The sequence below is a fragment of the Tympanuchus pallidicinctus genome, unplaced genomic scaffold, assembly GCF_026119805.1.
Source record: "Tympanuchus pallidicinctus isolate F22 unplaced genomic scaffold, pur_lepc_1.0 scaffold15, whole genome shotgun sequence".
In the NCBI taxonomy this organism is placed as follows: Eukaryota; Metazoa; Chordata; class Aves; order Galliformes; family Phasianidae; genus Tympanuchus; species Tympanuchus pallidicinctus.
In genome coordinates this window covers 34,359,701-34,372,621 of record NW_026294669.1, presented here as the reverse complement: position 1 = coordinate 34,372,621, position 12,921 = coordinate 34,359,701, and the positions used below count along the sequence as shown (strand labels likewise).

Here is a 12,921-nt window from a genome sequence, read left to right as displayed (position 1 = left end):
GGAAAAACAGAGCTGCCACAACACCCCCAGCAATCGCTCTTGGAAATGGCCTGAGCCTCCTTTGAAAACAACCTATAGCTCCTTTGGATACTCAGTACTGCAGAACTCGAACCCTTTTCCACCCCTGCATTAAGATTCATAGTGGGTGTAAATGAGTTTCTGAGATTTTCGTGCCGTCGTTGCCATAAGGAGCTGAATAAAAATCACATTAAATATACTTTATACTTCTGCAACAGCTGGCAGCCAAGTCTTAAAGTGCTTTCCAATCCCACGGGCCAAGAGCAGAACCACGATCCTTTCAAGCCAAAGAGATTTCCCATTAATTTAACCTGTCAGATTTGCCAGGGGCCAGATTTTTAGTGCTTAAATCAAAGAGAAGCTCCCCAAAAAAGCCCTGTGACTACCACTGGGCTGACCCATCTCAGTCACTCTCTGGAGATACGAGTTGGTGCCCACCAGGCCATCAGTTGACATGGGAGGGGACAGCCTGTGGGAGCTGGGATTTATGGATGGATCCTGCTGGAGTGGAGATGGAGATGAGATTGGGATGTGTGTGCTCTCCAAAGGCAATGCATGTGAGGAGTGGCTGAGGGTTGTTCAGCCCAGAGAAGAAGAGGTGATGTGAGAAATGTAAAAGATGCAAAAAAAATCACGTTTCCTTCTCAGAAGTGCTATCACATCTTTGTGCAGCTATTGAAAAGCTGGAGCGGAGAGAGAAGCAGCATTGCAGGTCTGCAACAGGGCAGGTTTGGGCTGAATTTATATTTTTCCATGAAATATTTCACTTCCAGAGGCTGTTCTTCACTGGGTGGAAGCTGTCCCAGCATGGCTGCAGGGTATGGGAGAGGTGGTAAAGAGGAGGGTGAAAAGCAGAGAGAAAGAGGGCGGAAAAAAAACAGGAAATGGAGAAGAAAGGGGCATTTCTAGCTATATTGCTTGCACGGAATCTGTGGTTCAGGTGGTTTTGGGAAGCTCAGCTAACAGCACTGAAAAGCAACACCTTCTCCCTTGTCCCAGAAGCTTAATGAAAGACTGTAAAAAATAATATATGTATTTATTATATATATTTATATAAAGGTGCCTGGCTGCCCCAAAACAGAACGAGATTCTGGCATGCTGTGGACAGCTGGACACTTGGAGGTGGTCAGGAGATGAACTGAACGGCAAAAGCACCTTCCTGCCTCCCCAGGTTTTGTGCATTTCCCTTGCAGCTGGTGCCCTCTCGCGGAAAGCTCTCACCACTCAATTTTGTCTGTTTTTCCTAATGCAAGAGCATCGTCCGGCAGCATGCAGGGGCCGCGGCATTGCCCAAGCCCAGCACGGCCAGTGGGACCCAGGGCGACCTTTTGTGGCCACACAGCTAAATCTGCATTGGCATCTATGTGAACAAAGCTGCTCTACTTCACATTTATCCTGGTGGATTGTTATGGTGTTACCTCTCTTGCAAGTATGCGTCTATATATCATCAATAGGATACACTTAGAGGATATATAGGGAGAGACACCCCATTTTTGCCACTTTTGAATGGATATACTCTGGATATATGTATCCTACATCTTGTTTATACATATATATATATGTATCTCCTATAAATATGTGTGTGCAGATATGGAGAAAGTATATAGAGAGATGCATATGAAGATACGTATGGAGATGGAGGAGGTAAATAGATACACCTGAAGATAGGTATTGAGATACGCACGTGAGTATTATATCCTACACACAGATCTATAGGCTGTAGCATGCTATACACTCCACTTGTAATACCTCTTACACATCACCCCATAGGCAAGGCCTGAGAGCGGAACCCAGCCACTCATCTGCACCCAGATGCAGGGAAATAAGAGGAAAAGGCCAACCCTCCTCCAGCCCCGAATCAGCACCGCGCTGCCCGAGCTTTTGTCCCCGCCCCCCCAAGTCCTCCAGAGCATAGGAGAGTTAGAGAGAGAGGGGCGGCTTGCGCTCTCGAGGGCGGAAGTGCGCCATGTCTGAGACGGAAGTGACGCCAAGGCGCGGCCGCCGCCTGAGGGGAGGCAGTTGTGGCCGCGGGAGGATGCCGGTGGCGGTGATGGCGGAGGGCGGTTTTGGCTTCAGGAAGCTGCTGGAGCAGTGCGAGACTCAGGAGCTGGAGGTGCGGGGGGCCGCTGCGGGGCTGGGGTTCGAACTGGCCGCGTGTGGTGGCGGAGAGCGCCTCGGAACTGGCGGGGAAAAGCAAGGGAGATCCGGTTGTGTGCGTGTGCCGTGTGATTGAGGAAAGGGAGCTGTTGGAAGGAGACGGGCAGCGAGCTGGGCTGGGAGAGCTGCGTCTGGGTTTGTGAGGCTTCGGATAGCGGGTCTGCGTTGGGAACTTCCTGTGTGCTGTTCTAAGTTTGGGTGTGCGAAGAGTCCCCGAATCTGATTGTTTGCATTGCTGGCCTGTCCTTAAGGCCGACATGGATCAGCGTTCGTCGCTCAGTGTTCATGAGCTTAGATCAACAAAAGGAGTTCCCCACACACAAATCGTCATAACACCAATAAACGTGAACGGTTTCCACCTTCTTGCCCCTTCTCCAATGGCTGTGTTGCAGCAACCCCAATACCTCATAGTACTGTGTTAATAAACGTAATACCAAAATCCTGTGGTAAATGCAGATGCTGCTATGGTGATGCTAATACCAATTCTTTGGTGATATCCTCAGAGCTCTCAGGAGGCGTCTTGTGAAGTCTGTGGCACGTTTCTAAACGTGAAGCTTGTGCATCCTACTGTAGTGATTTGAAAGAAAAGACAAATCTGATTTTTTTTTTCCCCCCCTTTTGCATACTCTTTAGTGATTCTGAGTTTAGATTCTATTATCTTAACAACTGAAAAGAGAGAGTTGATGTAGTCAGTGTTTGCTTGTGCTCGTGGAATTTAATGTTTTTCAGCTTGCTGTTGATGAGCAGCAGAGTTTTAAAGGGGAAAGAATAATTCTTAAATAGAAAGAGGCACGGCTAATAGTTCTGCGATGCTGAGCCTCACTTGGAAACAAAAAAACAGTCTTCATTTTCAATTTCTTGTTTTTCTGCTGAGCCCAGGTACATCCTTATGCTTCTGCCATGTGATGCAGCTTCTTAGTATGCCCCTAATTCAGTGGAGGGGCATTATGAAGTTGTGGAGGAGCTGCAGTGCTGGAAATATGGGCAGTTCTCAGGTGATGGGTGCACACGTATAGTGAAGAAGTGTACCATTGTACTACATGGAAGAGTTGTTTGTTTTAGTTGGAAGCTGTATAGCTGAGCAGATCCTCGAAGGAGCACCTGGACAGCACTTACAGTGCAGGTGTCAATTAAGGATGCGTGAGGAGAGGGATAGTTAGGGTAATGAAGTGGTGCTGCTCCTCAGACAGTGTGTTAAGTTGCTGTACTAAATGGATTCCCACTGGGAAATGTCAATTCATTTACAGCTTATTTCTATATATGCCATTATGTTTTCATTTGAATTTAATAGCCTTCAGAGCAGTGGTTGTTGTCTGGCCTGGGCAGCTGGTTTGAGCCTGCTTTGACTTGTGGGCTGCCTTCTGGGTGTCAGGAATGGAGCCCAGGAGGTTTGGGGCTTTGCTTCTGCATCCCAGAGTTTGGCATCCCTTCCTTGCTTCCCTGCTGCAACACCTGCAGAGACTGTTGTATCTGTAGGAGGGTAACGATCCCTGGAAATGATGTCAGAATAGCTGGAGATGGTGCTTCCTTCATGACTCAGCTGATCATCTCCTTTTGGCTTTGGTGGACCTGTGAGTTGCAGGTGTAAGTAAATGAAATGGCTGCATAATTGGCTTTCTCGGAGTCCTTTCTGCACTGCCCTTTTCCAATAAGCTTTTTAGCTATTTATCAATCTTTACTTATCAATCTTTTTAACGACGGTAGACGTTCAAGATTTTATGAATTCGTTACAGTTCTTTTCTCACTCGTATTGTTTATGAGGTCTGCTGAAGTGTGGTTAGTGTCAGAGCTTGGCTGGGATTTTTAAGAGGCTCAAATGAGCAAAGAAACTTTCTGGTGTGGTGTTCCCTGAATGGAGCTGAAGCTGAGCTCAAGATAAATGACGAGGAGATGACATTATTGACTAGAAGAGGTGGTTCTGAGAAAGCATGAAGCTGGTTGCTGCTTCTGTGAGCTAGAGCTAGGATGTTGGGGTATTGAAGTTTGTGATTTTTCTTATGGCAAAAAAGAAAAAAAAGCATTACAAGTGAAGCTTCTGGCATGTGCAAGTTATTAGTCATAAAGATACAGCTGTATTAATAAAGTGTTGTGATAACTTCTGTTGTAAACGAAGCATATAAACCTCCAATGACTTGTCTGCAGCCATTGCCTGATACAAAAAACTCCCTTGAAATGCTCTGTTTTACTCAGCTGCTTTTAAAATATGTAACCAAGTGATTTGCACTTGTTCTTTAGGCTCCTGGAGGAATCGCAACACCCCTTGTTTATGGCCAACTTCTAGCTTTATACCTGTTGTATAATGACATGTAAGTGGCTCTTATTAATCTTTAACCTCAGATATCAGATTTGTTACTATTAGCCTGACCCAGATTGATATGGAGTTACTAGATTAACAGTCAGTCTGTGATAACAATATGAAACAATGTGAAGTAAATGCTGTCATCTTAAAATAAACAATTAAGATTAAAAAAAAATAAATCCAAATTAAGTCTTTCCACCTTTACTCTGTCAGGAAGAGTTCTATGTTGGCATTTCCCTGCTCTTCCTGATCACAGGGAAAAAGTTGAGTTTTGAAAGTTGCTTCTGGATCTGGCTCCTTTGGAAAGTGTTGAATGTTTCGATGTTTTGACTTGCAGCTTTTTAAGGCTGCATTTGTTTTCAGTAAGATTGGAAGCTGCTGCTTGTGTCTGAAGTCATGCTGTGATAACTCAAAGCTGTCTGTATTAAATTGTGAGGAGTGTTAATAGTTTGAACAAGCTGAATCTGTATCTCGATCCCCCTGAATAAAACCACAGTCCTTTAAATGTAGCCTGGTGGAATATTAAAAGTAAGAATTTGATTCTTTCCACTCCAAACCTTATTGAAGTGGTGTTCGTTAGGCAGAGTACATGACACTGCTGTGCTTGCAGCCTGTCGGCTCGTTGGTCTAGGGGTATGATTCTCGCTTAGGGTGCGAGAGGTCCCGGGTTCAAATCCCGGACGAGCCCTTCTTTTCCAGTTGGAGCTAGATGATCTTGAAAGGCCCCTTGCAATCTAAGCCGTTCTATGATTCTCCCAGGGCAAATTCCATCCTGTCCTGAGGTGTGAAGTAGGTTGATTCAAATTAATTTTGATTGGTATTATAGAACCGTGCCATTAACAGAACTTGTACCATTAACATATAATATTAGTGTTTCATTTTTAGCTCGTGCTCTTAAGCTTTTGTTTTACAATATATCAGTACATTAGCATGTGTATGCATTTATGAATATATACAAATACACATAGACTGGTGGGGGGAGGTGTTCAGGAAAAGCACTGAGAAGTCTTTTAAACTTTCTTTAGGAACAATGCACGGTACCTTTGGAAAAGAATCCCTCCTGCTATCAAATCTGTAAGTACTTCATAAAATTCCAGTTGATACTGAAGCAATTTCATGTAAGCTTGAAAACAATGACTTTTTTTTTCCTCTGTGAGGTTTCTGTTTCAGTAGCTTCGGGCTTGGTTCTGTGCCATGAACAAACGACCAGCAGGTGGCATGCTGGTCTTCCAAAGATCTTCAAGTTGCAAATCTGACTATTGCTTCTTGTCCTTCTCAAGTAATCCCATGACACAGAGTTCTCTAAAACTAGAGTTTTTATTAGAAAGCCTCATGATAAAGAGTGGTCAGCTGGAGGAAAGCAGTGACTCTGGTCTAAAGATCTGATTCTGGGCAGTTGTACTCTATGTGAAGATGCAGAATACCTTATGCAGTGAATTATAACTTGATGTTAGTAGTACCATCAAATTTAACTCTCTGAAGACACTTCATTTTGCACTGCCTTTGGATCCAAGATGCATTTTGAGGCTTTAGCTACTTAAAGATATTACTCTATTACCCACACCAGTGTTTGGTTATTCTTCTGGTAGATTGCTGTTCATTCTGAACCTGTTGACCAATGTGCAACACAGTAGGAGCAGCCCTTAAAATCACCAGTGGGAAAGCAGTTGTAGTGAGCATGGTACCATTTTAAATGTGATCCACATTCAAGACTTTCAGGCTAAGTAGTTTTCATGATGCAAACAACATCTGCACTCTGTAAAGCCTACATTAAAGAAGGAAACATCTCTTTGAGGAGAAAATAAGCTGTGCTTGTCCTCTGGCAACTCCAGTCGGCCATCCAAATACAAACTACCCTCTGTGGTTTTAGCTGCTTTGCCAGCCTGAATTGATGCAACTGCTGTGAGCAGACTTTGCTCGTGTGGGTGGTAATCTTTGGCAGAAGGATGGGTCAGGAATTAGCAGCAATGGTAGTTATTAAAACAAGAATTCCCAGTGCTCCTCTCTTCATCATTACGTGTGTTGATATCTGCTTGCGGTGGGGAAGGGAAGACGGTAGGAATGAGTTTGTACAGGATCTTCATTGTAGAGGATAGGCAGCTCTGGATTAACTGTTTTTGTCACAACAGGCAAATGCTGAGCTTGGTGCAGTTTGGTCGGTAGGACAAAGAATCTGGCAAAGAGACTTCCCAGGAATCTACACAACAATCAGTGCACATCAGTGGTCTGAGACTGTTCAACCCATCATGGAAGCACTCAGAGGTACAAACTGAGCTCCTGCTAGCACATAACCTGAAGTTATCTGTGGATGCTTTTGGCAAGTGACTACTTGGAGTTGCTATAATACAATCTGGTCAAGAAAGGTGCCAAGATTTTGTTTTACTTAGTGGATTTTAGGTATTGGGCATAACAGAGAAGCTCACTACGAAAAGCTTTCGATTATAACTGCATGTTGTTGTATGCTCTTCTTGGAATTTCAAATGCAGTTTGTTTGATTCTGTGATAGCACAGTGGACTGTTAGATACACAACTTGGTCAAACTCATTTAACCAAGAGTGTTGGCAGTTTGGTTTGGCATTTCAGAACCTTGTGATGCTTATAAAAGTTTATTTTAAAGGTGGCTTTAAACAAAAGCATGTATAGTCTGTGTAATATTTACATGCACATAAGCAGACTTGCTACTAGAGGGCACTGCAGACTGCTAAGAAACTTCTGAAATATTTTGCAATAAGCAGCTTTCTGTGGTTTTAGGAACGACTGCTTTGTAGATGCTTTGCTATCAAAGCAGACCTGCTGGGGGGAAAGAAGGCATGAATAGTTGTGACTAATTGCTATTTTTTAATGATTTTTTTAAAAATGATTCTCTGGTTTTGAACAATTTGAGGCAAGTTTATTTCTAGTGGTAAATATCATCCAAAGCTGAGTTTCCCAAACTGCAGTTTGCCTGCGAATGGTCGTGCCCAAACTGCATTTGGAGATGAGATGCTATCCCTGAGGGATTTTCTCATGGCATAAGCAAGCTGTTGTCTCTATCTGGGACACTTGAGACTTGAATGAATTGTTGGGAAGGAGAACTTGGAGGTTTTAGTGGTTATCCAAACGGGTTTTGTGCTGTTTGAATTGAAAGCATGATGTCAGATTTCCTAGCTGTGGAGTTTACAGCATTTTTCTCTTTCTAGATGCAACTAGGAGGCGAGCTTTTGGACTGGTTTCTCAGGCATATACCTCAATAGTTGCAGATGATTTCGCAGCCTTTGTTGGGCTCCCTGTAGAAGAAGCTGTGAAAGGTACCCTGTATCCGTTCCTTGAGATTTCTGCACGTGGTCAGAGCTGTAGGTGGTGGTAAATAGCAACATGCATACAAACTCAGAAATTATCATAAAGAAAATTGGTGAGGCAGTAAATTGTGGTAAATTGCTTAGCAAATAGGAGTTTGGGGTAAATGCTTTACCACTGTTATTTTCCTCTTCTGTGTGTGGCAGTGTTTAAGCAATTCACCAGTGAACAAAAAGGTGAGAAGGTTCACGTGCTGTTATTTTAAGAGCTTGTTTGCTGAACTAAATGTCTGAATGCCCATAAGAAATGTCCTGGGTTTGTAGCAGGGTACTGAGGTGCTGTTATAGTGATCTTAGGGTGCATCTGGTTTTTTTTGTGGCAGTTGCAGAAGGTTTGTTCTTACAAATACAAAAACATGTCTTTCCAGGTGTATTAGAACAGGGCTGGCAAGCAGACTTCTCCACCCGTATGGTAATGCCTAAAAAGCCAGGTAGGTGGAGCTGTTATTTCACTAGACATTGAATTTCACTTTTTCTAATAATTGGATGCTAGTTTGTAATTAAAATTTTGCATGATATTCTTTTACATATTTTGTGTGGACTTCTGCAGCTGTGAAACATGGCATGTTTATCAAGTGTAGGAAGTACAAATCAGTGAGTTTAGTTTAAGGTTACAAGCAGTCTGGGTTAAACTAAATCCTCCAATTAACATTTTTAAACAAAAGCAGACAGGATATGCTACAGTTTCTCCTTCTCCTCCTCTGCTGTTGGCTCTGACTTGGTGGAACATAAGTTGGATGACCTCAAATGACATGATTTAATTTAATAAAGATGAGCAAAAAATATACCATTTTCGAACCTGGGAACTTTTTGTTGGGAGAAGCTGAACTTCAGGCAGAGATTTAGTAGATCTTTGTTCTGAGGACCTGAGGTTGTTGGTATAATTTCCTTTGCTTTTCAACTCTCGTGCTGTTAATAACAGGATTGGCATTTCTGCAAAAATACTTTTTCCCTAAGGTTGTATCTAAGACTGTTTTCTGTCTGAAAGAATGATGAACATTATGCTGTGAAGGCAGAGATGTCTTCTATTGAACTGTATGGTACAGCTCTGGAAATGAGAGTCAAATTGGCACGTAGCTAATATCTATAAAGCTAAGGGCAGGAGGAGGGAAGAATCTTCCATATGTGCAGAATTCTTAGGTGTTCAGAGCCCAGAGCATCTTATTAAACTTGTGTCAGGCAAGGTGCTGGAACTGTTTTCTCTGGGGAAGCATAACCAGCCCAAGTCCTGAGCTTTTTTTTTCTGTTTACCTTTGACCAGTTCCTTTTTCCTTGAGTTGCTTGTGAAATAAGCTGCTTTAAGAGCTGCTTACACCTGCTACTTCTTCCAAAAATGGGTTGCAGAAACAACTGCTGGGGCAAGAAGAGGCAGTTGTCTGTTTTGAAGCTGCGTGTGTTGTTCGCTGGATGTTGAGTATTGTGCATTTTAACTCTGAAGTGAAACCTTGGCCTGAATAAGCCTAATTTTAATTACCTTTTTAAATGCAGTTTTAGCTTGGTGTTTATGGGTTGCTTAAAATCAGTGCAGCGGGCTAACTTCTGTTGTATCTTTCTATAGGTGTACTGGAAGCTTCCTTTAACAGATTTATTCCTTCATCAGGTATTTCCTGTTTGTGTACAGTTTACTTGCATGATTAATATAAAGAGTTTCATCAGCACCACAAAATATGACTTGAATCCTAGAGAATTACGTCCATCCCTTACAAATAAATATAATTGGGCTACTTACATGTTTGTCTTCTCGTCCTATTGTGTATCAAGCTGCATTTTAAGCAGTGCCCAAAATGTTTGCCAGGAGCGTTGAAAATGTAGAGATTTAATTTCAAGCCAATTTGAAGGGCTATTCTCGCTTCTCAACATCATTCTTTTGCTTGCCAGTCTTGTCCTAACATGCATTTGTAGACCTAAGCAATGTGTTCCTTTTAACTCCATCTTGAATATTGCCTGTTAACTTTTAACAAGGAAAATTACATTGCATTTTCTTATCTTTCTGTTTTTTCAGTTGTTTTTAACCCCTTGACTTACCTTAGTGGGTATTAACCACTTGTCTTCCAATCTATCCTTACTCTGCTAAGCTAGCAGTTATACAGGTACATGCACTGCCTTTTTCTACAACCTGGGCAGTGTTTTTTTCATATAACCCAGTAGATTTATTATGGTCAGTATGACAACTTGAAAGGAGCTGCTGAAGAGCTCCAGGAGTCAAGTGGAGATATGTCAATCCTCGTTATTCATGGATTCTAGTATATGCAACACATTTTCTGGAAGCATGCTGAAAACTGGCACTTGTTACCTTTGCTGTTAGTAACTCTTGGACAACTTGGTGTTGCAAATGACAGAAAAGTAATCTGTCAGCTAAAGCTGTGTAGTTAAGAGAGCAAACTTAGGTACGTGCACTGTCAGTGTCTCATGTTTAAGCTTTCCTTGCTGCTGTGATGGATGGTTGATTTCCTTTCTTAGTTTCATTAATGCAATGTTTGTTTTATTTTTCTAGAACCTGCTCCAGTTCCACCAATTCCAAATGAGCAGCAGTTGGCCAGATTGACTGACTATGTGGCTTTCCTGGAAAATTGATGAACCTGCTTCTTTGTCTAGCAAGATTTGGGAATCCTGTGTACTGACAGTTCTAGAAATCTAAGACCTATTTTGAATTTGTTCAATGTTGCAGCATCCCCTTTCAAACGTGTGAAGTATACAGTGTATGTTATCCTAGTTTGTTTTGCCAAAGCCAAGCTAGCAATTGAAACAGTCCTTTAACTTGTTTAGTAGGTACACAGCAGTATTACACAGTAGGTTTTTTATTTTTACTGACTTGTAGCCAAGAGATGCAGAACCTTTTTTCAGGTGTATCAAAAGTGAAGAAAATATTGAGTAATGAGACAGGTTAGTGGTATTAGGGGGTTGGTGTTACGTGGTTACATCCTTCTGTGGTGAGCACTGCAGTGCTTAGTGCAGGTCAGGTGATGTTCATCGAAAGTACTAAGTGACAGACTGCTCTACCTGCATCTGTAGAGAATGTTTTGATGAAACAGTAACAAAGCAACTTACAGTAACTTTTTTGGATGTCTTTGACAATTTTCTTATAGTTGGTCTTTTTTTTTTTTTCCTTGTTGGTCTCAGTAGTTTGAGTCTTTCTTGTTTTGATTGAGATTTCACATTGGGCGTATTTTTATGGCAGAATGATTGGAGCCTTTTAAGGAAAGGCAAAGGTTTGCTTTGAGGAATAAATGTTTTATTTCTGAAGGCTTTATTTTGCAGTACACATAGGACACTAGGTATTTTGCTTGGAAACCATATACCTTCTCAAAGCCTGTCATGGCGTGGTTCTTTCCAGTACAGAGAACCTGGATCTGCTACGAACAGCTCTCACCTGCCTGTAAGCTTACTTTTCTGAATTACTTCTGCAGTTATGGAAAGGACTCTAAAAAAAAAAAAATCACCTACCTAAATCAGATCAGTTTCCCTGAGTGGAGAGGCCAGTCAGGAGAAGGAGAATTTTGTGCTGCAATGTCAGTTTGAGGAATAAATTTCCTATACCAGAGCACTGCTTAAGATGAGAGTGGATTTTAGAAACAAAAAGATGAGTGGCATTCCCAGGCTTTTTACTGTTCTTATGATGGTAAAGACTGTGGAAAATAGTGGTGCTTGGAAGGGCAGTGCATGCCATCACTCACTTCTAATCCCCCTTTTTCAACATCATGTTTAGTAGTCTGTTGATGTCAGGTGTGCTCTGTCATGATTGTTTTTCCAGTGTGCACTACCTACTGTACATTCTCTTGTTGGGGGGATGTGTTAGCAGGGAGGAATTCTAAACTGTGCACTGCTGCTTTGAGAGCTCCCTTTATATGTAAACATTGAGTCAAAATAATTATTTATTTGAAACTAACCTAGGACCTGGATTGCTAAATATGATGCAAACTTATCTTCAGTGATATTAAAGAACATGTTTACACTGACCTTGTGTACCTTGTTTTTAATTTTCTTCTGAGTGCAGTTCTGGTTTGGCTTGTTTTTTTTATTTTTTCAATGGATTCTGATTGGCCTGATTTGAACAGGGCTGGTTAAAGATTAGTGTAGTGCTTTGTCTAGACAGGTATTTAGAACAACTGAATGTTTATGTGAAAATGAAAATACTGGCCTTCAGGTGTCACAAAATGCACAAAGGTGTGAAGCACTCCAAGTAAAAACTTTCCTTTCTGTGTGCATATATTGGGCAACATTCTTGGAGTTTTTTGTGGTGGATGCTGGTAATCTGTGTCTTAAATGTAGTAGTTAGATTTTTGTGCTCTGCCCAGTTTTACCAAGCTCCTCATTTTGAGTGTCTGGTGTGCTGCAGAACTAAAGGTGACTTTATGTTTTGGTGTGCAATAACCCATTTCATGCCTGGAAGGCTATGCTTATAGCCATGCCGTTCTGTTTCATCATCTTTGCCATCTAAGCTACTCCAGAGCTTTCATCTTCGTTGCCCTTATTTGTGCTTACTGCCACAATAGCAGGCTGTTTTGTTTGTTTCCACTCCTTTTTAAGATTGCCTTTGTTCTAACATCTCTCTGAGCACTGCTCTATTCTCAAAACAACAGCGACAGTTATTTCAGTATGTTTGTGCATCAATGCATGTTCAGGGTTTTTTCTCCTCTACTTAGTGCTATACATGCATGGGTAACAAATGCACTGTGAGCAAGAACTTAAAATTCAGCATTTTAAGGTATTATCTCTGCATGCAGAATTCTTGGTTAACTTTTATAATGTTTACGTTCTTGCCTTGCTAGTGTAAATAACCTCAAATATAACTGGTCTGTCACTTACATGGCAATATTTTTCTATGTTATACTGTGTAGTTTTGGAAAAAATGTGTGTGAATTAGATTGCTTAATCCACATCTATTGATTATTCCTGGGGGGAAGGAAAAGGTACATACAAAGCTGCCTGCAAAACACAATTCCATATTTCCTCAATACTTTTTTCCTTTTTTGCCCTTTGGTTTTTCCTTGAGTGCAAATGCCATGTGATTCTCTTGGATGGATACTGATTAGCTCTGTGTTGGTATTCAGGTTTAAGTGAGCAAGTGAGGAGTAGACTGAATTCTAGTATCTCTAGTTCTGTGATGGAATC

The 12,921-nt window shown here is 41.7% G+C and overlaps 1 protein-coding gene and 1 non-coding gene across 2 annotated transcripts; both read left to right on the top strand.

Annotated features, from left to right (window-relative positions):
• The first annotated feature begins 1,970 nt into the window (after positions 1 to 1,970).
• On the top strand, positions 1,971 to 11,765 carry COPS8 (COP9 signalosome subunit 8). The gene is made up of 8 exons (XM_052675892.1): positions 1,971 to 2,131; positions 4,411 to 4,481; positions 5,500 to 5,548; positions 6,604 to 6,736; positions 7,654 to 7,761; positions 8,178 to 8,240; positions 9,368 to 9,409; positions 10,304 to 11,765. The coding sequence occupies exons 1-8, from the start codon at positions 1,985 to 1,987 to the stop codon at positions 10,381 to 10,383; spliced, it is 693 nt and encodes a 230-aa protein (XP_052531852.1). The 5' UTR covers positions 1,971 to 1,984; the 3' UTR covers positions 10,384 to 11,765.
• Positions 5,091 to 5,162, top strand: TRNAP-AGG (transfer RNA proline (anticodon AGG)). The gene has a single exon. It is a non-coding gene; the product is annotated as a tRNA-Pro (tRNA).
• Positions 11,766 to 12,921: the final 1,156 nt, after the last annotated feature.